Consider the following 24376-nt stretch of genomic DNA (forward strand, 5'->3'; position numbering starts at 1 on the left):
ATGGCTCATAGTCATCCTGTGATCAACCAGTACACTCAGGTCTTTCTCTTCCCTTGTTGCTTCCAACTGATGTATCCCCTGCTTGAGGCAAAAATTCTTTTTGTTAGTCCCTAAGTGCATGACTTTGCACTTTGCACTATTAAATTCCATCCCATTTCTATTACTGCAGTTTTCAAGGTCACCCAGATCTTCTTGTATGATATTCCGGTCCTTCTCCATGTTGGCAATACCTTCCAACTTTGTGTCATCTGCAGATTTTATTAACACACTCCCACTTTTTGTCCCAAGGCCATTAATTAAAATGTTGAATAAGATTGGTCCCAAGACCAATTCCTCCTGCCTGACAGTTCACCTTTCAAAATCACCTGTTGTAGTCTCCCGTTTAATCAATTCCTTGCCCACCTTTTGATTCTCATATTAATCCCCATCTTCTCCAATTTAACTAATAATTTCCCATGTGGAACTTTATCAAATGCCTTACTGAAATCCGGATAGATTAGATCTACCATTTCCTTTGTCTAAAAAATCACTTATCTTCTCAAAGAGATCAGGTTGGTCTGGCCTGATCTACCTTTTTGTTGTATTTTATCTCAATTACTGTTTACCTCTATGTTCTTAACGACTTCCCCTTTCAAAAGTGTTCCAAGATCTTTTAAACTAATGGGCCTTTAGTTTCCTGGATCTCTTTTCCCCCCTTTCTTGAAAATAGCTACTGTATTAGCAATTCTCCAGCGATATGGTATGACCCCGAGTTTATGGATTCATTAAAAATCCTTGTTCTTGGGCTTGCAATTTCATGTGCCAGTTCCTTTAATATTCTTGAATGGAGATTATCCAGGTCCTCCTATCTGCTCTCATTAAACCGTTTGAGTTTGAGTTTCACCTCGAATGTGGTAATTTCTACTTCCATATCCTCATTTCCATTAGCCACCCTTCCACTACTCCTAGACTCCTCATTACGCTTATTAAAAATTGAAGCAAAGTGTTCGTTTAGGTATTGGGTCATGCCTAGATTATCTTTAGTCTCTACCCTATTCTCAGTACCTAGCGGTTACACTTCTTTCCTTGTTTTCTTTTTACTTATATGGCTAACAAACCTTTTACTATTGGTTTTATCTGAGACATTGTGGTGTGCACTGCCCAGGTCTCAGGGCAGATTGTAATGTTACAATTTCACCCTTTATGTACAATAATGTACATTTTAAATCTCTGTTTTCATACTGATTTTCTTTTGTAGACAGCATAAGGGGAAAAATAAGTATTGAACTAAGAGCCATATTTAAAAAAAATAAACCTGTGTAGGCAAACACATGAGGATATAGAATTTCTGGGTTATATTAAGTAAATATCTCCTTTTTTCCAAAACCTGCTTTGTAACAGAAACCTATTTACAAAGGATTAGTTAGCAGTTGTAGTTCATATTTTGCCTCAGCAAATAGTAGATAAATAGTTGGTTGTCACAAAATATGAAATTGACTTTAAACCTATTTACAAAGGATTAGTTAGCAGTTGTAGTTCATATTTTGCCTCAGCAAATAGTAGATAAATAGTTGGTTGTCACAAAATATGAGATTGACTTTATTATCAGCTTGTTGTTAATAAGGTAGAAGTGCTGGATTTTGTTAATTTTCTTCCTTTCTGAATAATAGTATTTGCTCTTGGGAGTTGGATGACATTTGTACGAGTGTACGTATGCTGATTAAAATCCTGGCCCCACTGAAGTCAATGGAAGTTTTGCCATTTGCTTCAAGGAGTCAATAATTTCATTCCTTGAGTAGCTCCACTGAAATAAATGGGGCTACCTGTGGAGTAAAGTATTACTCAATGTGAGTTTGTGTGGCAGAATCTTTCCCTAAAAAATGACAAGTTGGTACATTTAGGAGTTAATCACTGTCAAACTATTCAGGCATTCCTGCATATATTTTACTGGAACCAAAGTCTGCATTTCTTCTCTCCCGTCAACTGCAGAGGTTCCCCACAACCACTGTGGAAGAATTTTGGAAACTATCTAGCCAGTGTTGGTCTACATCTACAGCATACTTTGTAGCCCAGCTCTGGAAAGTGAAACTCCAAGCAGCAGTGTTTAGTAGATGAGCTGGCTGGGGCAGAGAATCTGCTGTTTCACAGATCCCCTTCACAACAGGGGCATGGCTACAGGTGGAGCTACTACAGCCTTAGCAATTGTGGAGCAACTTCCACTCAATGGCTTGGAGGGTGATGAGGATCCATTTTCCTCCAGCTCATGTGGAACCCACTGGCATCTCAGGGTATGTCTACATCTACAATTTTGCAGTGCTGGTTGTTACAGCTGTATTAGTACAGCTGTATAGGGCCAGCGCTGCAGAGTGGCCACTCTTACAGCAACCAGCGCTGCAAGTGGTGTTAGATGTGGCCACACTGCAGCGCTGTTGTGCGGCTTTACGGGGGGTTCGAGGAACGCGAGAGCAAACCGGGGAAGGAGACCAGCTTCCCCGCGGTTTGCTCTTGCGTTCCCCGAACCCCCCTGCAAACCGCAGGGAAGGAGACCTGCTTGCACGGGGGTTCGGGGAACGCGAGAGCAAACCGGGGAAGGAGACCGGCTTCCCCGCGGTTTGCTCTCGCGTTCCCCGAACCCCGCTGCAAACCGCAGGGAAGGAGACCTGCTTGCTCGGGGGTTCGGGGAACGTGAGAGCAAACCGCAGGGAAGGAGACCTGCTTGCACGGGGGTTCGGGGAACGCGAGAGCAAACCGGGGAAGGAGACCAGCTTCCCCGCGGTTTGCTCTTGCGTTCCCCGAACCCCCCTGCAAACCGCAGGGAAGGAGACCTGCTTGCTCGGGGGTTCGGGGAACGCGAGAGCAAACCGGGGAAGGAGACCTGCTTGATTACCAGAGAGGCTTCCTCAGGTATGCTGGGATACCTGCTTATTCCACGGAGGTCAAGAAAAGCGCTGGTAAGTGTCTACACTTGATTACCAGCGCTGGATCACCAGTGCTGGATCCTCTACACCCGAGACAAAACGGGAGTACGGCCAGCGCTGCAAACAGGGAGTTGCAGCGCTGGTGATGCCCTGCAGATGTGTACACCTCCTAAGTTGCAGCGCTGTAACCCCCTCACCAGCGCTGCAACTTTGTGATGTAGACAAGCACTCAGGTTGCATATTAAAGCCAAGATTGAGACCTTTTAAAATAATTAAGTTATATTATTGGTTGTTTAAAAGTAGTTTTATACATTTGGAAAATGTGTAGAATAAACAGTGTATAAGCAGCTTTTCGTAGCAGAAGTCCCAGCTTTTATCCAGCAAATATCTGATTCAAATATATTATAGATGTGGTCCATTTTAAATAGTTTTTTTGTCACCATTCTTTCCATTCGATTAATAATGGTCATTTAATTAAGTGGGGTTTTTTTGTGTGTAGGGCTTGGTTGGGAAGTAATGATTTTGCCAGCTCTCACTGTACTTCACAGGGAGAGGAGGATTGGGACCATAATGTTGTAATATCTGCTTGTGTTAATAGTAAATTTATAAATATATCCAACTAGAATAAGTATTTACAGATATATAATTCTTGTACGTGTAAAGTTTTACATTTTGTTCATCAGGTAGTGAAATGTTATTGAGAAAATGACAGAAAATACTTCTATCAATAATTATCTTCTTTTATTTTCAACTAGTGAAAAATAGTTATATAGGTTTTCTGCAGCTGACATTTGAGAGAAAATAGGAGAGAGGACCTGTGTAAGCGCCTAATCCAACAAGGCTACTCTCAATAGGGTTACTTGTGTGCCTAATTGTTTGCAGTATTGGATAGAGGGTACAATTTTCCAAAGCACCTGTGTTAACTTTAAATGAGACTTAAGCTCTGAAGTACCTAAGTCATTTTTGAAAATGGAATTTAGGCTCCTGAGTTTAGGCACCTGAATTTAGGCACTTGGAAAATTTTATCCTTAACATGATTTTTTTATTCTCAACAATAAGATACTGTGGTTGCTTCTTGCATTACCTTAACAATGCAATAATTGTCTGGCAATAATTGTCATATGGAAAAATTGTACAATTTTTTTAATAGTGCTTATTGCAAATTGTTTTAAATAGAAGCATAGGACATAGTTTAAAGTGAGGTTACTTAAAAATTGCCTGGAAATCTATACTTGATTATGTTATTAAGGAAAAAAATATAGAATTCCATTCCATTGTATTTAATTGCATTACATTTGGGGAGGGAGAGAACCCCCACACCCTCTGAATCATATGGTTTTGGAAAATAACTTTGCACAGGGTATCTGGCTGCAGCAGACTCTGGCTCTTTCCCCATTTTCCATTCTTTCTCCTGAACAGAGACCAGATTCCTTTGGGAAATCATCATTTATAAAAGGTCATGAACAGAATGAGGGACATTCTTTAGTATACAGTTACTGCTAATTAGAAACTAAACATCTGTAACCATGTCAGAGTTATTTGTAGCTGAAAAGAAACATTTATATACAAGATTCCCTCTGCTAACATAAAACATGGTATAGCACGAATACAGGAACAGTTGTAGACAAATCACTTTCCGCTGTGCTGAGGTTATTATCTAGTAGAACTGAAGCATTCTCCTTTAAAAAACATAAGTTCTTATTAGCACTAAACCAAATATTTTCTTACACTTGTCAGTGCAGGGTTAAAGGTTTTACCATATGTGGCCAAAAATACAATATGCAGAAAGGGTTAGACTATGACTAGGACTGACCCACCGTTCTTTTCACATACTTGTGTATAGGACATCTATTGTCACACTCCTTGCATTTATTTCCCTGGAGCACGAGGACTATCCTCTCTTAGAACCTCTGTCATGCAAGTCACCTAAAGGAAATGTGGAAGAGATGGGGATGAGGAGAGGGGAGCATGCTGCACCCTCCAGAGGTTGTAACTGAGCTCCAGGAGGGAGAGTTGCAGCTCCTACGGCAGTATAGCTGCTCTGCACTTCTCCCAATGCACGCTTGTATTTTCAAGGTATAATGTGGTCTAAAATGGATACATTGTCGGATGCATTATGCTGTTAACTAAGGCAATGTCTACACTACAAAGTTAAATCGACATCATGTAAATCGACATTGAGCCTCGGATTTAAGCAAGTCGATCTTGCATGTTCACACTGCACTTGTGGCGGCAGTGTGAACATGGCGGCATCCTCATTAGCAGGGCTTGCATTGGCACACACAGCACTGTACTGTGGGTAGCCATCCCACAGTGGATCTAGCTGAGTGGAGTTTTGGGTTGGGCTTGTAATGTCTTATGGGACCATAACATTGGCAAGCATGGTTATGGGAACATGGCGTTAACCTCCCATGATACAATTACCTCTCTCCCTCCCTTCCTCCCTGAAATCAATGGCAAACAAACCAAGACTTTTTTATGCCCCCCCCTTTTTTTTTTTTTGGTAAGCCTGGGTTATCCGTGTGGACGCCATAGCATGGATTCCGCTCAGCTGTACACTGCTGTGATCATTACAAACACCTTTCACCTTATTCTGCAGTATTTACACAGCTGATACACACAGAATAATGTGATGCCATGCAAGCAGCCCTTCTGGAAGACAGAGCGGAGGAATTCGCAGTTGCTGGCGAAAGTCATGCATCACTTTTACATGGTTGAGTGCCATTTCTGGGCTTGGGAAACAAGCACTGACTGGTGGGACCACATTGTTATGCAGCTGTGGGATGATGAGCAGTGGCTGCAGAACTTTCGAATGTGTAAGGCCACTTTCCAGGAACTGTGTAAAAAACTTTCCCCAGCCTGAAGCGCAGCAATACTAACATCAGAGCTGCTCTGACAGTGGAGAAGTGAGTGGCAATAATTCTGTGGAAGCTTGTAACGTCAGACTGCTACCGGTCAGTGGGGCATCAATTTGGAGTGGGTAAATCTACTGTGGGATCTGTTGTGATCGAAGTTTGCAGGGCCATTAACAGACTTCTGCTAAGAAGGATAGTGACTCTGGGCAATGTGCAAGACATAGTGGATGGTTTTGCCATGATGGGGTTCCCTAACTGTAGTGGGGTGATAGACGGAAAGCCTATCCCTATCTTGGCACCAGACCACCTTGCCAAAGAGTACATAAACCAAAAGGGGTACTTCTCAGTGGTGGTGTGCGCGCTGGTGGATCACAGGGGTCATTTCACCAACATCAGCGTTGGATGGTCGAGAAAGATGCATGATGCATGCATCTTTAGGAGCACAGATCTGTTCAGAAAACTGCAAGCAGGGAATTTCTTTCTGGACTACAGAATAACCATTGGTGATGTTGAAATGCCAATCGTGATCCTGGGAGACCCAGCCTGTCCCTGGCTTCCATGACTTACGAAGCTGTACGCCGGCAGCTGGACAGCAGTAAGGACCCGTTCAACCAGAGGTGGAGCAAGTGCAGAATGGTGGTGGAATGTGCCCTTGAACATTTAAAAGATCACTATCATTGTTTGCTTACTAGGTTAGACCTCAGTGAAAGCAATAGCCCCATTGTTATTGCTGCCTGCTGTGTGTTCTATAATATCTGTGAAACGAAGGGAGAAAAGTTTCCTCTGGAGTGCAGGAGTTGAGGTCGATTGTCTAGCAGCCAATTTTGAGCAGCCAGACACCAGGGCAATAAGAAGAGCACATCGAGGGGTGCTGCATCTCTGTGAGGCTTTGAAAACCAGTTTCAGCAATGAGTCAGAGTAATGTGACACCTATCTGTGTTGTTCCTTACCAAACTGTCCCCTCCATTGCATTTTCTCCCCTGTAAACTCCATCCCCACCAACCATGTGTGTTGAATGGATAAAGAGCCTTTTCTCCTAAATCCATTCAGTTTTATTATGCACACAAACACACAGAGACAGTAAAGAAAAGTAAGATAACCTGAGGCAAAAGCACTGATAACACTGTAGTGAGAGAAACATGGAAAGCTTGTTTAGAGATGCACTGCAATAACAATCAAAGGTGTGGGAATAGGCGTCTTCTGGTCCTTGTACCCTCTGCTAGTGTTGAGTGCAAGGAATTCCGAACTCCTCCCACCCCCATCCCTGCCTCATAAGGCGGTTAGGGGGGAGGATGTAGAACTGGGTTTTGATGGCAGCAGGTTCTGCATAGGCTGCAGAGGGACTCTCTAGCATCCAGCTGCTTTTCTTCTTCCTCAACATGTCTGTTTGCTCCTTCATAATCTGCAGCATCTCTTCTTGCATGGCACGCTTTTGTTCCCTGCGTGATCTCCTGTCCTCCTTGTCTATGTCCAGGTTCTCAGACAGTGTGATCCTCCATGCTCAGAGCTCCATCTTGTCACTCTCGGAGATGCACATTAACTCAGTGAACATGTCCTCCCGAGTCATCTTTTTCCACTTTCTAATATGGGAAAGCCTCAGTCCCGGTGTGGAGGATGCACTGACGGAAAAGGTTTCAGCTGCAAGGATTGCAAAGCACCAGGGTAGCATTGACAGTGCATACATTGTTTCTGGTGCAGGGTTAATTATTTTTTATAAAAAACAAACAAACCCTCAATATACTTCATTGCAAGTCACAACGTAATCAAAACTGCTGGCTATTGCAAGAGTTGGTTTCCTGCTTCAGCCATGGTGAGTATGACCACAAGGCATGGGCAAGAGGTCTTGTGCTACTGCTTTTGTGAAGACAGCCTTGGGATCACAGGTTGGAAATTGAGAAAAGCCGCCTTTCCCCTTGCAACCTGGATAGTGCTTGAGGACAGGCACCAGCGTAAAGCCCCCTAAATAGTTTGTTTTTTATAAAAGTATGAGGGGAAGGGAGACAAACAGGAAGCTGCCAACCTCTCCCCCGATTTTTTTTCCAAAGCTGCTTGCAATACACGGTGATCCCTTTCAACCACAACCACAGCACGTTTGGGAAAGTGTGGTTGTGTGACCCAGATTTCACCAAATGGGGCAGATTACTTGTTGAATTGTTTGTGGTTTAAGGGCTAGTACTGAAAACTTCCCTCATTTCCCCTAGGTGACCCTATGCAATATCACTCTCCTGAGGGTAGCAGATCCAGCAAAAGAGCAGATACTGCAAGTGTCTGGGTACAGACCTGGTCTTTGTGCTGCAGTGCTGTGTGCTGCAAAGATGCTGGCAGAGTTAATACTGGAATGGGGCAGGAAAGTGTCCTATCATGGTGGACCAAATAAGGCAGCCCTTCCCAGAAACTTTCTGCAAAGGATTGCAGAGTACCTCTATGAATGCTTCCTAGAGATCTCCATGGAGGATTCCCAGGCCATCCCCATGCACAGAAACAGTTCTTATGTAACTCCTACTGTTGGATTGGAAATGTGTACTCACCAAAGGTGCCTTCCTCAGCATCACTCTGCCACCAACTGGTCCTGTGAACAGATGGGTTCCAGGGTTTAAAACAGTTTCTGGCTGTCAGGGAGAGTGGATTCTCTGCTTGCCAGCCTCAGATTCTCCTCGTCCTCTTCCTTATCAACAATGTCCGCATTGTTGTTCAGAGTCGCCCGGGGCTCCTGGGAGGTATCCACGGAGTGTTTTGTGGTAGTGGTGGGGTCCCTGCCGAGAATCTCATGCAGCTCCTCGTAAAAGTGACATGTCTGTGGGGCAGAATCAGAACAACTGTTCGCCTCCCTTGTCTTCTGGTATGCTTGCTGAAGCTCCTTTATTTTCACGCTGCACTGTTGCGTGTCCCCTGGTGTAGCCCTTCTCCCTCATACCCTGCGTGATCTTGGCGTAGATGTCAGTGTTCCTTCTGCTGCCTGCACAGACTCTTATTCCCACACAACGATATGATCCACCACCTCCTGTGTACTCCATGCTGGAGCACGTTTGCGGCATTGAGTCTCCAGGATTAAGGCAATTTTTTTCTCACGGATACTTTTAGTAAAAGGACAGGTCACGGGAAATAAACAAAAATTCCCTGACTTTCGCTAAAAATATCCCGGACAAAAGGGTGAGCGGGTTAAGCTCCCACTGCTCCCGGGTCCCCCACTGCTGCCGTGTGTGGGAGCTCCAGGGTCCCCCAACCCGCGGGAATGGGTTGCTGCGGGGTCCGCCCGCTGCATCTGGGCAGCTGCAGGGAGTCCCCCCCGCCCCTTTGCGTTTGGGCAGCTGCAGGGAGTCCCCATGCCGTGGCTGGGCAGCTGCAGGGTCTGCCAGCCCCCTGCCGCGACTGGGTAGCTATGAGGTCCCCCCACCAAGATGGGGGCTGGGCACTGCGAGGGTGGGTCTTGCTGAGAGCTCCAGCCCCAGGGGAGACAATGTCATGGAGGTCAATAGAAGTCACAGATTCCGTGACCTTTGTGACATAATTGTAGCCTTATCCATGATGAGTTGTGCTGGTGAGCTCTCCACACTGATTAAACAGGAAATGAAAATTCAAAAGTTCCCTGTGCTTGAACAGGGGAGCGGCTGTTTTTTGTGTACCTGGCTGATGTGCAGTGGAGTTGAAATTGCTCTCCAGAGCAGTTGCAGCGAAGCACTGTGGGACACCTCGCTGAGGTCAATTCATTCAAATTGCACAACGTGGTGTCTACGCTGTCCCCTTGTCAACCCATGGATGTCGAATCAAGCTCTGTGCCTCTCGCGGAGGTGGAATACAGAAGACTTTACAGGCCACTTAGGTTGGTGGAAGGGACTTGGCAGTGTAGACATGTACGTTATTGAATTGACCTTGTGTGGCTTATATCAACCTAACTTTGTAGTGTAGACCAGGCCTAAGTGTGTGTGACTGCTACTAAACAGCTGGGTCTATGGTCCCATTATATTTTTGTCTTAAAGAAGACAAGGAAATTTTTGAAGAATAGACTTTAGTGTGGAAATATTTAGATAGAGTGTAATTCCAGCCACCTGTATCAGTAGCTAGAGGAAATATTATAAAAGTATGTTTTGTAAGGAACATGTTTAGTTTTCAGTGTGTTTAGTCATTTATTTTGCATTTTTATTTCAGAATACATTAAAATAATCATATTTGGAATAAATGTGTAACTGTTACTTGTTAAGTAATAGCAGTGCATTCACTGTATGTAGATGACAAACTTGTTTCTCCCTTTTCTAGATGTGGCCACTCTCCTGTGTATCGTTCACGTGAGATGGCAGGTCGAGCCCTTGTTCCATTTGTTATGATAAACCAGATACCACATACAGTACAGTCTCTGCTTGCTGGGCTTCCAGAGTGCACCAATCCATGTATACGACAGAATTCTGTTCATGGAATGCTTCTACAAGTAAGTTCTCCTTTTGTGTAATACGATGTAATCATAGTTCGTGGTGACTAGAGAAGCACTTATTAAGCAGCATATGAAAGAACTTTACAAATCAGTTGTCTAAGATGATAAATAGAGGAAGCCAAATTCATAGATGATATAAATGTTGATATAAATAACAGTTCGGTAACTTAGTGTAAGTTGATTTAATATACATGCAAAAAGAGCAGAAAGACAGAGCTGTAGGAAACAGCAGTCTACAAGAAGGGTGCAAGATGGTGTACGACAGCAATGACACTAATATAGCGTTTTTCATCTTTGAATCTCTGAATGCTTTTAAGAAATGGGAAAATATTATTCCCATTTTACAGATGTGAACATATATGTTCAGAGAGGTTAAGTGACTTGCTCAAGGCGACACACCAACTCTGAGGCAGGTCACAGTCTCCCACTCCCATATCCTGTCTATTGATCCTCCTTACTTATCTGACATATTTTTCATGATCCTTTTGGTTGCCCCTCTTGCCACAACCTCACCTTGTCCTTTTGGCATGTATTCTACACCCACTTCCTCTTACACACTGACTTATGTAACTTACATTACCAATTAAGAAACATCAGAATTTGGCCCCATATGTAGAAATGCATAAATAACCTTTAAATAAATATTTAATTGAATCTATAATTGAAAAGCAAAACTGAAAATAATGGAAAGGTGTAGTTAAAGAATATGAGATATAGATACTTGAATTAAATTTATAAATTTGTGAAACAGTATTATTCCAAAAAATTCTCTGAGCCCAAAAACGCAGAGAGAAAACCTCCCAGGCAGAAATAATGATGTCTAAGGGTTTATTAACATCTGTATTTCCATTTTGTTTCTAGAAATGTGCTCTTGATGCTCTTTTTAATTTTGTTTTTTGAACTATTAGGACATAGGACTGTAAAGAGACATTGCTAGCTTCAAATTAACTCACAAAATTTTGTTTTTCATACAGTATCCTTTTCAATAGTATATCCTGAAATTCTTTATGAAAATTCCCTTCAAAATTGTTGTTGTTTGTTTTTTGTTTGTGTTTTTGCTCTTCTGTAAACATTTAAAAGGGTCTTCTTAGCACAAGAAAAACTAACTGCCTAACATGACTGGGAAACAGTAAAACTGACTGTACGCAAAAGTGCTATTAAATGCACAAAGTAAAGAAACTTAAAAATTAGAGAAACATTGTTCCTCTAATGTTTTGATAATAGTAATATTAGTAATATAGTAATCTTATAACTATAGTAGATTTAAAAAAAACGTTTATGCAGACATGGCTTTCAGGTTATCATGTCCCTTTTTAGAATATGTAGCTGTGACAAAGATAAAACTTTTTATCTATGTTATTGAAGAAACTTCTTGGGATATGCAAGTATCAGTACTGCATGCTTTCTTGTGTTTGATATGGTGATTGTCTCTGAAGGAATGAGCTATCAGTTCAAGATAGCTGTGGCAAAAATGAAATAGTAAAGGACACCTTCAGTGCATTCTTTTCAAAGTAATGCATTTTCTTTCACATTTTCACTCAGAATTATGCTGTTTCTTGTAAAATGGTAGTATCTACCCACTTTATAATTTTTTTACAAATTGCATTTATGCAGGATTTCCAGAAGGAAGTCCATTTGATGCAAACAGACACCTTTTTCACACTAAAGACAAAATGATATTAAATGATTTCATCAACTTTGAGTGGGAATACTTAGTAATCTGCTAACATTTCCATGTGAGGTTTATCATATGATAGTAGTAGTTGCTTTATGTCCTGAACCATGAGTGCTAACATCTCTTGTAAATTTTAATCATAGCATATGATATCCTCTAATTTCTTCTGACTGAAGGATATATTGATAGGGTACAGAGCGGCAGGCCAACTCTATTTGTACAGGAGTGTTAATGTAGACCTGTCATATTTGGGGATGGGTATTTTAAAGTGCTTTATAGTATGACATTATGGACAGTAGCTTTGCTTGTCCCCTTGTATGTTCTCTAAATCTTTTTCTTCTTCCAAACAATTTTTATTGTTCACTTTTAAATGGAGCAATTAAGTCTTTTTTATGTGCTTCTTAATTCTGAACCCAGCTGTGATAAGCTTCATATTCTGTACCTGGTGATCAAATTCTAGGAAACAGCCCGTGATCAATTTGGAATAATAAATTAACTCACCTGCTGTTCCTTTAATTTAGGATAATCAATTGTGTTTTGTGCTTACTTTTAAATTTGTCATACTAGTAATTTAGCTGCTTTATTGCCTTTTTGAGAATTCATCTGACAATACCTTATTGTGCATGTTCACTTCTGTTAGCCTGCAACTGCCCATGGCTCTCTATGTATCTTGGCACACCTTCCTGTTGTGAGTTCTCTTATGTCTTTTCCAGAGTGTTCTTTTCTCTTAAATTTCCTGTATGGTCAGCAATTTTAGGACAGGGGAAATGGAGGAGACTCCCTATACAGCTATTATCTTTAGCTGTACCTGTGCCCCATCATATATCCGATATAGTTTCTGGTTTATCATTAATTTACGTAAAGTTAGTTGTAGGTCTCCAATAATTCTCTCACTATTTTTAGACCCTGAAATGAGAATCTGCTGGCAAACCTATCTTCCCTCCTGCTTTATTTTATTTTATAGAAGAGAATTCAGTGCTTGTGAAAGGAGCCAGACAGTGGGATCTAAAGAATGAAGTCTTTTGTTTATCTGTAAAATAGGCATATCCCAGGTAGTGACATTACAAAATTAGCCTGACTGTAACACCAGTGTTCTTTCTTTAGTAATCTAGCAGAACTATTTTTGGGAAGCTGAGAGGGTAATTCAGTCTTCATGTGGAGGCTGCTAAAAAAGGTTTCATTTCTAATGATTGTCTTTGTGATTTTGACATCTGCGGACCGAGACCACCAACTTATTTCACATTGCCTGTGAACTGCTTCAGTCAGCTTAAGCCAAGTTTGGTCATTGTTAGCCTGGGACTTTTAATAATTGAGTCTACAGCAATGCTAGGTCCTGTTAAGGGGTAAAAATAGTTCCTCTCTTAAAACTCTTGACTATAAAACTATTTTCCAATGTAAAACAAGATTCATGTTGACCATTTTGTGCATAAAAAGAAAAGTACTTATGAGGTTCAGGGTTTTGTCCTCACCAGATTTCTGTGAGGTCCAACTCCAAAGTGTCCTGGGTACACAAATGTATCCAATAAATGTTCTCCATGGCACTTAAATTATTGCAGGGAATATCATCATTTTGTAGAAATTTCCAAGTCACCTTCTTGAGAAGCTATTATTCTCTTGCAGAAAAGATAACATAAGGTACATTAATATGAGGTGGGGGAAAGGAAATAACTTACACTGGTCTAAGTACTACACAGTCATAATGAATAGGAATTTGTCAAAATAGTGCTATTTAATTCTATTTAATTTTGAAAATGAAAAATAATTTAAAAAGAAAAGTTTCTCTCTCCAGTACGGTTTACATCAGGGGTAGACAATAAGCGGACTGTAGGCCAAATCTGGACCACCAGACACTTTTGAATGGACCCCAAAATCTTTTTTTTTCCTTATTTATTATCATTATTGTTGTTGTTTTTTTAAAAACATGACTATACCCTGATCGAGAAATTGGGACCTTGACAAAAAAATAATTAAAACTGCAAGTGTTTATAAATCTTTATAAATCTTAACTTTTTGTCATGCTGTTATGTTTACTTTTTTTGCATTTCACTCACTTTGGAAAGGTTTTACTTTTGTTCCTAGTACTATCTTATTATTTTCACTTACAGGAGCAGGGCCACTGGGCTGCAGTGGTTGGGTTATATATGCTGCAGGAGAGGAATATTTACCTCAAAACAAAACTGTTTTTAAAAATTAAAAATTCATGAAAAATCTGTTTTATTGGGCTTTGTAAAATTTCCCCTTCCCCTTTTAAAAATATATTTACAAAATATGTAAGTTTGTGAAACAATCTGACATTGTCCCTTTAAAGTGAATATATGTTTTCCCCCTTTAAATAATGAAATGAAACAAAAAAAAGCCCAGAATATATGGCTTCATGCACTATAATGATAGCACTATACATAACATAAATAAAGAAAAAAGACACATTCAATAATGGTTCCTCTAGTTATATGCTGAATAAAACCACCACTGATGGTAATTGAAAAGGATAAGGAGACAGGTTTCATTTTAATTGCTGAAATCCTGGTTTAGCTATTCTCAGGTGAAAAGATATTTAGCCCTTATCTATATATGTAGAGCCATAAAAAAGGAGGGTAAGTAATGATTTTAAATGAAAATTAGAGTTGCATTTTTGAAAAGCTCTTCTGACTAGTTTTGAAAATTGAGTATAACTTCCAAAAATATTCAGAACCAGATCACATCCTCCTTTTGTAGGCATGAGGACAGCAGAAAACCAGTTGATATCAGCAAGATGTAATTGGAAGAGGTAGCTTTGAGCAAATGTTGCATCATTTTTCTTGTACTGTTTATGGAATACCTCTGTGTGTTATCTGCCATTTTGGCAGGAGATGTCTGGTTGGGAAGACAGTGGGGCATGGAGAGAGTCGTGTGTCACTATTCCTCGCAGTCCCTCTCGAGGCATGTCTGGGATGGTTGCTGGCAGTCTCCACTTTTTCCTTCTCTTATGCTTTTAACCACTGGATCTTTATTGTGTCTGGGTTGTGCCTCTCAAGACTCCCCTTCCACTCTTTACTCGAACATTCACTTCATCTGATCATATGCCCCAGCCTTATGTCATACTGTCCTGGAACTGCACTCAAGAACATATAATGCCATCCTGATACCATCAGTGTGGCCATTTAGCTCATTTGTGGCTCTTCTGGTTGAAATGTGTTGTTAATCATTTCTCTTAACTGCTTGTGACAAGTTGGGAATTTCTTGGAACGCTTCTCTGAAAACAACTAGTAGACTTGAGTGCTATCATGATTTCTTTCAGTCTTTCTCCTAGAGTTTCTTCAATGGATATTTTCCTTCTAAAAGAGTTTTCCTATCCTGGAGCTCAAACATTGTAAAAGGTAGACTTGTCTGCATGTTGGCTCCCAGTTTATATCAGCTGTGCATTTTGTTTGCTGGCACAGAACCCATTCCTCCAAGTCCAGTTCGTTGCTAACTCCCTATTGCTCACCAGTAGGGTTTTCTTATTGCATTTTAATTTTTCTGAGTTTTACCCCTCCCACTTCTTACAGGCAATGCAGTTTTCTTCTCATTTTCTTCAAGATTTGACATTGTCTGTTCATTCTTTAAATTCAGCCCATAGCAATGCAATCTCAGTTAACACATCACAAAACCACCACCACTAGTTCTTATTGACATCCTTGTTGGCATTCTGAGCAGAAAGGCCAAAGACTGGATGGATATGGAGGCTGAATTATACTCTCTCTCACCTAGACATGGGATCCCTCCAGGAAACAGTTGAGACACATTACCACTGCCTATGCCTCATACTCATTGTGTGGACAAATAGGACATTCAGTCTAAAGTGTGGCGAAACTGTCACTGGTTGCAAGTAGTAAAAATGATTATATGCAGAAGAGATGAAGTGAAATCTCTTTATATATTTGAATTAAATTCTGTGGAATGTTTCCCTCCCCTTGTTTGTTCCCTATTGTCTTTTTGGCAAGATGAGAATTTTGTACTAAAAATGATCAGGGGGTATAGAATAAATTCTCTTAAAATTAGTTTCTGTTTGTTGAGGCTACCTGTCCCTCTTAAAACTGGAGTTTGTTTGTGCAGGTGTGGGGGTAGGGGCATGGTATATAAAAATCATGCAGTGTAACTTTGATATCTCGATGCCCAGTTTAACTGAGCACAATGTCTGTATTAGCCACACTGCTTCTAATTTACAAGTCCAGTCCACTTATCTGTTATCACAGTAAATGCAGTTGTTACACATGAGATTTGTAATGAGCTAAGCAAATAGAGCATGCGCCATACCTCGTTCCTCTCAGATTTTGGAAGGCACTTCAGATTCTTCATCCTTGGGTCAGTTAGAAATCTCACATTGGTACCTTCTTTGCATTTTGTGAAATTTACAGTGAAAGTATTCTTAAAATGAACATATGCTGGGTCATCATCTGAGACCGCTATAACATGAAATATATGGCAGAATGTGGGTAAAACAGAGCAGAGGACATACAATTCTCCCCCAAAGAGTTCAGTCACAAATTTAATTAACGCATTATTTTTTTAACAAGCATCATCAGCATGGAAGCACGTCCTCTTTGGAATGGTGGCCGAAGCATGAAGGGCCATATGATTGTTTAGCATATCTGGCACGTAAATACTTTGCAATGCCAGCTACAAAAGTCCTATGCAAATACCTGTTCTCACTTTCCGGTGATATTGTAAATAAGAAGAGGGCAGTATTATCTCCTGTACACGTAAACAAACTTATTTGTCTCAGCGCTTGGCTGCACAAGAAGTAGGACTGAGTGGACTTGTAGGTTCTGAAGTTTTAGATTGCTTTGTTTTTGAGTGCAGTTATGTAAGTTGCACTTTCACAACAAAGAGATTGCACTACAGTAGTATATGAGGTGAATTGCAAAATATTATTTCTTTTATCAAGTTTACAGTGCAAATATTTGTAATAAAAAATAATATACACTTTTATTTCAGTTACAATACAGAATACAATGTATATGAAAATGTAGAAAAACATCCAAAATATTTAATACACTTCAACTGGTATTCTATTAACGGTGCAATGAAAACTGCAATTAATCGTTAATAAGTTTTTTAATTGTAATTAACTTTTTGAGTTAATCGGATGTGTTAACTGCGGTTAATCGACAGCTCTAGTTAAAATGTGCTTAATTACATGATCTCTGTATTGGCAATATTGGGTCAGACTAATGGTCCATCTAACCCAGTATCCTGTCTTCTGACAGGCCAGTAGCAGATGCTTTAGAGGGAATTAACTGAATAGGGTAATTATCAAGTGATCCTTTCACTGTTGTACAGTCCCAGCTTCTGACAGTTGGAGATTTAGGGACACTCTGAGCATGGGGTTGCTAATAGCCATTGAGGTACCTATCCTCATGGAGTTAGTGAATTCTTTTTTTAACCTAGTTATATCTTTGGCCTTCACAACGTCCTCTGGTTGACTCTATGTTGAGTGAAGAAGTACTGTTTAATTTAGTTTTACTCCTGACTCCTATTAATTTAATTGGGTAACTCCTGGTTCTTGTGTTCGGTGAAGGAATAAATAATACCTTCGTATTCATTTTGTTTACACCATTCATAGACTTCTATCATATCCTACCTTAATCATCTCTTTTTCTAAGATGAACAGTCCCTGTCTTTTTAATCTCTCATCATATGGAAGCTGTTCCATACCCCTGATAATTTTTGTTGTCCTTCCCTGTACTTTTTCCGATTCTATTATAACTTTTTTGTCATGGAGCAACCAGAACTGCATGCAGTGTTCAGAGTGTGGGCTTACAATGGATTTATACAGTGGCATTATGATATTTTCTGTCTTATTATCTATATCTTTTCTAATGGTTCCTAAAATTCTGTTAGCCTTTTTTGACTGCTGCTGCTCATTGAATGGATGTTTTCAGAGAACTATCCATGACTCCAAGATCTTTCTTGAATAGTAACAGCTAATTTATACACCCTCATTTTATACATACAGTTATTACGTTTTCCATTGTGCATTAGTTTACAGTTACCAACATTGTGTTTCATCTTCCATTTTATTGCCCAGTCATCAGTTTTGAGAGATCCTTTTGTAACTTTTTGCAGTTAGGTTTGGGCTTATATATCTTGAGTGGTTTTGTATCGTCTACAGACAAAGCCACCTCACTGTTCACACCCTTTTCCAGATCATTTATGAACATGTTGAACAGCGCATCTCCCAGTACAAATCCTTTACAGACATTGCTGCTTGCCTCTTTCTGTTGTGAAAACTAACCATTTATTCCTGCCCTTTGTTTCCTGGCTATTAACCAGTTTCTGATCCATGAGAGGACCTTCCCTCTTATCCTATGGCTGTTCAATTTTTTTAGTAGTCTTTTGTGTGGACATTGTCAAAGGCTTTCTGAAAGTGCAGTTACTCTGTATTCACTGGGCTCACCCTTCTCCACATGCTGATTGATGCCCTCAAAGAATTCTAGTAGATTTTTGTGGCATGATTTCCCTTTACAAAAGCTGTGTTGACTCTTCCCCAACATATTGTGTTCATCTCTGTGTTTGATAATTTTGTTCTTTACCATAGTTTCAACCAATTTGCCTAGTACTGAAGTTTGGCTTCTCAGCCTGTAGTTGCCAGAATTGCTGCTAGAGCTTTTTTAAAAATCAGCATTACATTAGCTATTCTGTAGTCATCTGGTACAGAGGCTGATTTAAATGATAGATTATATACCACAATTAATAGTTCTGCAGTTTCATATTTGAATTCCTTCAGAACTCTTGGGTGAATACCATCCAGTCCTGGTAACTTATTTCTGTTTAATTTATCAGTTTGTTCCAAAAATGTCTCTATTGACACCAATTTTAATTAATCTATTAATAGATTATAAATAAAAACAGTGAGGAGTCCTTGTGGCACTTTAGAGATTTACAAGGACTCCTTGTTGTTTTTACTGATACAGACTAACACGGCTAGCCCTATGAGATTATAAATAATGATTTTGAAAAAGTGATGAGCATATGAACTTTCAGCTTGCTTTTCTGAGCAAAACAGACCTTATGTTCTTTTCATTTTATGAAACCTGTATCAGTAATGTGGGGGTTACTTGACTTCAAAAGCTGTGCTACATGTGTAGGACTGGAATCCCATCATATCAGTGCAGTGGAGTAACAGGGTGTGAGATACAGATAGAAGTGGTCAGTCATCAGTCTCTGTTTATTAGTATCTAGAACCATCTTGCTCATTCTTGGAAAAAGCTTGACTAATGAGAACACACACAGCCTACACAAAATATTCTTTTTAAGAACATTTTATTGAAGTGCTATAACTAATTGTGTAGCAGATGATGTAGTATTTTGGATCAAACCTACAGTAGCAGAGAATAGGTTTATTTCTTCAGCCAGAAAAATCTAAACATAACCATGTCATCATCTTCTATTTTATGAGCCACATACACCTCCCACTGACTTCAGTGAAAGCAGGATTGGGTCTATGCCTTTTATTCTATAAAACTGATTATATTTTTTCTCTTTACAATATCAAATGAATGAAGATTATTAAAAGAGGCAGTGTGGTTTCAGTTAACTTCTCTGTGCCTCAGTTTGCCAATCTGTAAAGTGTAAATAATAATACTTATCTATCTCACAGAGGTCTTGCGAGGATTAACAATTAGAATCAGGTGGGTGGGTGCCATGGAAAGATATGGGAAAAGTACAATGAACCCTACTCCCACTTCATCTTCCTTGCATCCCTTTCACAAGGGCCAGTCACAGCAATATTCCTTACACTCTGGAGGGAGTGCTTGCATTCCCCCTCTGGGATACAAATTAGCCTAAAGAGAGAGAGGGAGGTTGAGGTAGGGCTCCTTGCTTCCCCCCACTCCACTGTCTACAGCTGACATGGTACACAAAGGAAAGCAAGTTCATTATCCAAATGGGTGGTGGTGTGTGCACACTCCCTCTGTGCACTGGGGAGCTGCAGGATATTTTTTTATATCACCTGAGAAACAATTCCTCCTGGAGTTCACGAGCAGGCACTTTGAGACCACTGGCTGAAAGTTGCAATAAATGTGCTAGGTATTTAGTTTTATTTAATTTTTCTATTTTATTTAGATGTTTATTCCATTCAAGCAGCTGTGTATAAATATTGAGTGACTTAGTCTCGAATTAAAACTGCATAGGGCTGGAAATTTAAATATCATTCTTGAATGTTACTTACTTTAAGCATAAGCAGAACAAGCCATTACATTTAAGAAGTTGTAGTAATTTTTCTAGTTTTGCCCAAAAATTAATAAAATTTTTACATTCCTAAATGACCTTCCATTGAAATACAAAATCTGATAATAGTTATAAGTAGTTAACTCACTATTTCATAGGAATAATCTGGTGAAGGAAAGCTTTTCTTCTTTCTTGTAATACGTAGTCTTCACTAGTTCAACCTATTCCTTTTAGCTTGTGTTATAAATGCTTTGAAAAGAATGTGATTGTTGCTACTGAAATCAGTAGCCCGTATGCTTCTCTCACAGGCAGTGGTGGATTAGCCAATGGGTCAATGGGGCCCATGCCCAGGGGCCCTGGAAAAATGGGTGCCCCCATGCCCTGACCCACTCTGCGCGCCCAGCCGGTGCTCCTGCCTGGTAGTGGGGCCATGGCGCAGGGGCTTGCCCCACTCTGTCTGCCCACCCAGTGCTCCTCCCAGGGAACGAGGTCGGGGTGTGGGGGCTTGCCCCACTCCACCCGCTCTGCGCTCCTGCAGGAGTGCCAGGAGGGAGGGGGGGCAGGAGGGACTGCAGGTGTAAGGGGTGGGAAAGGACCCCCACTTGCTTGGCCCAGGGCCCCACAAAACCGCAATCTGCCTCTGTTCACAGGTGTAAACGGTGTAGCTCTGATGAAGTCGGGAGAGTTCCTGTTGTGTAAACCTAGTGCATGTGGTCTGAGAATTGGGCCCAAAGGGAGACGAGGGCACTCAAGGCTTGATACTGTGTCACTGAAGTGGTTGGTAAACTCATTTTTTAGTTCAGTGGGTCAGGAGCTCAGTGCCTTGCAGGAAATGCTCAGCATCTTACAGGTTTAGGTCTCATGTTTATGAAAAAACTCCATGTAATGAGCATTATGGTTCATGATACTTTAATATTTAGTTGGGATGGCTTGATGCAGTGGTTTAGAAATGTCGTTTGTGAATTACTTTGTTTGGCTTGGCAGTAGCATTTAAAGCATAGCAGTTCATAGTTAAACTTATAAAACCTAATATAGTGAGAGCATGCTATTACCTGGAGATCAAAGAAGAAAAGCTACTATCATTAAATGTTTTCAATTGAAACTTCCTTGCAGCTGCTCTTCTTCAGGGCTCAGTTTTTAGTGTCCAAGATAAGCTTTACTTTTAAGATCAGAACAAAGAGAAAAGAAATATTAGTATCAAGTGAAAAAACATCCACCTAAACATAAGTAACAGTAACGAAGCAGCTGTCTTATTTCTTCATGCTGTAAATTCTAATTCACTATCTATATATTGTCATAGATGTAGATAGTGCTATATAAGTATGTGAGCAGACAAAGGCCATGCACCAAGTAACTTTTCATTGTACAACACAAGTATACCCATAGCAAAATTGGCAAAATGTAAGCTGACACCTTGGGTGAAGAGATGGAAAATGGTGGAAAATTTGCCAAAAAATTATCTTTCCAACTCCTAGGTTTTTTTTTTAAACAACTCACATGGTACCAACAGCTAGAGATTTCATATCTAGACCAGATAGTACTTTGAAGAAGCCCTTACTTTAATTAATCAATAGCTCTCCCATATATTTACACTCTGACTTCTTGAGTCACATCGCAATTTCTCAGGATGAAACAAAATTATAGGCTGATTTTACAACTCTCTTAGGTCATTTGATCTAGCCTCTTCTAGTGTGTTCAGTTCCTTATTTAGCCTAAATAGGTGAGCTATTAACTGGGGATATGTAGAAGAGCTCTGTCTTAGGCTTTTTCTTCACTGCCTTAAAAAAAAAGGTGTGTTTTTACAACAGGATAACTAACATGCATTAGTTATCCTGTTGTAAAATTCCAGTGGAGACAAGGCATTGTAGTTTTACTGTAAGGTAAATTTGGGGAGGTCAATTATCAGCAGGTGTAGTACTGGTCTCGCCTAAGTACCTCATGGTAAACACCGCAGGGAATTTGTCTCCCTTAGGATTTTATAGTGAGAACTCTTTTGCCTTTATCTTATTGTAAAAAAAACAAAAACCACCTCTTTAAGCAGTGAAGACAGTCTTGGTCTACTTGATAATTTTCAGAAAGAGCTTTCTGTTTCAGTATTGTGCAAGAGCATAAAAATGGCCTTACTGGGTCAGACCAAAGGTCCATCCTAGCCCAGTATCCTGTCTTCCAACAGCAGCCAATGCCAGGTGTCCCAGAGGGAATGAACAGAACAGGCAATCATTAATTGACCCAACCCATTGCCAACCACATATGTTCAGAATTCATGAGTCAGGCCACTAAAATAATGAGATTTAAAAAAAAAAAAGTTGGGATCTTTTGTTTGTCTCCTTTTTGAGGCATATTTTAACCTTTTCTCTGCAACCATGAAGGCTAAAGCCTTCAAATAAAAGCTAACATTCTCATGTAGTCACTTGTCTTCAGAAGCTGGGGCTTAAAAAACAACAACTCACAAAAAGCACCAAGTATTGTGAAACATGATAAAATGATGAGAGTTTGCAACCCTGCTGTTTCCAAAGTGACTTAAATGGATTCATATAAACAATAGATTCATATTAACAAAAATGATTAAAGGTCTAGAAAACATGACCCATGAGGGAAGATTGAAAAAATTGGGTTTGTTTAGTCTGGGAAAGAGAAGACTGAGGGAGGACATGATAATAGTTTTCAAGTACATAAAAGGTTGTTATAAGGAGGAGGAAGAAAAAATGTTCTTCTTAATCTCTGAGGATAGGACAAGAAGCAATGGGTTTAAATTGCAGCAAGGGCGGTTTAGGTTGGACATTAGGAAAAACTTCCTAACTGTCAGAGTGGTTAAGCACTGGAATAAGTTGCCTAGGGAGATTGTGGAATCTCCATCATTGGTGATTTTTAAGAGCAGGTTGGACAAACACCTGTCAGGGATGGTCTAGATAATACTTAGTCCTGCCATGAATGCAGGGGACTGAACTAGATGACCTCTCGAGGTCCCTTCCAGTTTTATGATTCTATGAAAATGCCTTCATATTTATTTATACACAAATATGAATATACATCACAATAAGATATTTCTCCCAATGATATATTGGCTGTGCGCATACACCAAACAGGAATTAAAATTGTTGTTCATTTTATTTAAAAAAACCTGAAGATATAGTCCATATACACACACATAGTTTTTCAAGTAATATGAAATAATATTTAAACTGGACAAAATAGATGACAATTACAGAATTTAAAAATGTCTTAGAAATGCAGAACTTTTCAAAAATGTTCTACAAGTGCTAAAAATATGAAAGAAAAATTTTAAACCTTGTACTTGTAAAAATTGTTCTTTATTGTATATTAGCAATAGATTTTCATTGGCACAGTGTTCCAGAATATTTTTTTATAAAGACTTTTTATAGAATAAATTCTTCTCTACATTTATTACAATAATTTAGGGCCTGATTCAGAGCCTACTGGCATTAATGAAAAACTATAATTGAATTCAGTGACCTTAGCTACTGACTTGGGGCCTGATTTAGTGTACTATATCAGGGGTAGTCAGCAGGCGGACCGCAAGCCAAATCTGGATTGCCAGATGCTTTTGAACAGACCCCAAAATATTTTTATTGACTTCTTATTGTTTTTTTATTTTCTCTGGAATATTTTCTTGATCCAGAAATTTGGACCTTTACAAAAAATTGTAGATTGCCACGTACTTTTAGGGGCGAAAGAAAATTGCAGACCTGTTATTTACCAGGCTGCACATGGCAATAGACTGTATAGGTAAGGGATGCAAGGAGGGTATGGGTCACGATGCAAACTGCAGGCACGCACACAACTAAAATTAATTAATTAAAAGTTTTATTGGGGATAGTTACAAGGGGTAGGGGAGCAGCGTATGATTAGCTAATAGGGTTAATGGAACTTAAAACATACAATGGCTAAAGTATTTACTATCAAACAATATTTATAAACAAAGATGCAGTAAACAATATTTATAAACATGGATGCTGCATTTAGTAATAACCAATACTTACGAATACAAACCAACTCATAACGACCGGCAAACGTAGAAACTCTGCTTAAAACACGTGAGCTGAGAGAGGCTTCAAGGTGATCAGGCTCGGTTACGGGTGTGCACAGGGTACACAGGATTCGTTTTTCTTTCTCCTCTTCTGCCTGCACATGGCAGACCAGCCTAAAATACCCACTGTGACATCATAGAAGTGTCATAGGGGACGGGGCCCAAAAACTGTGTGTGTTCATTTCTGATTGGTACAAGCAAAGCTTACACCAAGTAGGGGAGCAGGTCCCTGAAAGTCTGGCTTCGCCCCCAAAAGGTGAAGAAATGCATATAGTTCAGAATGCC

The 24376-nt window shown here is 39.9% G+C and overlaps 1 protein-coding gene across 12 annotated transcripts in view; it reads left to right on the forward strand.

Annotated features, from left to right (window-relative positions):
* THADA (THADA armadillo repeat containing) overlaps positions 1–24376 on the forward strand; it is a 317566-nt gene that overhangs the window by 143502 nt on the left and 149688 nt on the right. For 10 of the 12 annotated variants that reach the window (XR_007774144.1, XR_007774145.1, XM_050951713.1 and 7 more), the window contains one exon: positions 10007–10175. The exons of 1 other annotated variant lie outside the window; for it this stretch is intronic. Coding sequence is in view for 9 of the 11 variants with exons in the window: in XM_050951713.1 (XP_050807670.1) it covers positions 10007–10175 (169 nt within the window). In the remaining 2 variants the exon portion in view is untranslated. Of the gene's footprint in view, positions 1–5496; positions 5752–10006; positions 10176–24376 lie in introns of those variants that run through there. One more of the 12 variants, XM_050951715.1, reaches the window with a different exon arrangement.

Source organism: Gopherus flavomarginatus, chromosome 4 (assembly GCF_025201925.1).
Source record: "Gopherus flavomarginatus isolate rGopFla2 chromosome 4, rGopFla2.mat.asm, whole genome shotgun sequence".
NCBI classification, from domain to species: Eukaryota; Metazoa; Chordata; order Testudines; family Testudinidae; genus Gopherus; species Gopherus flavomarginatus.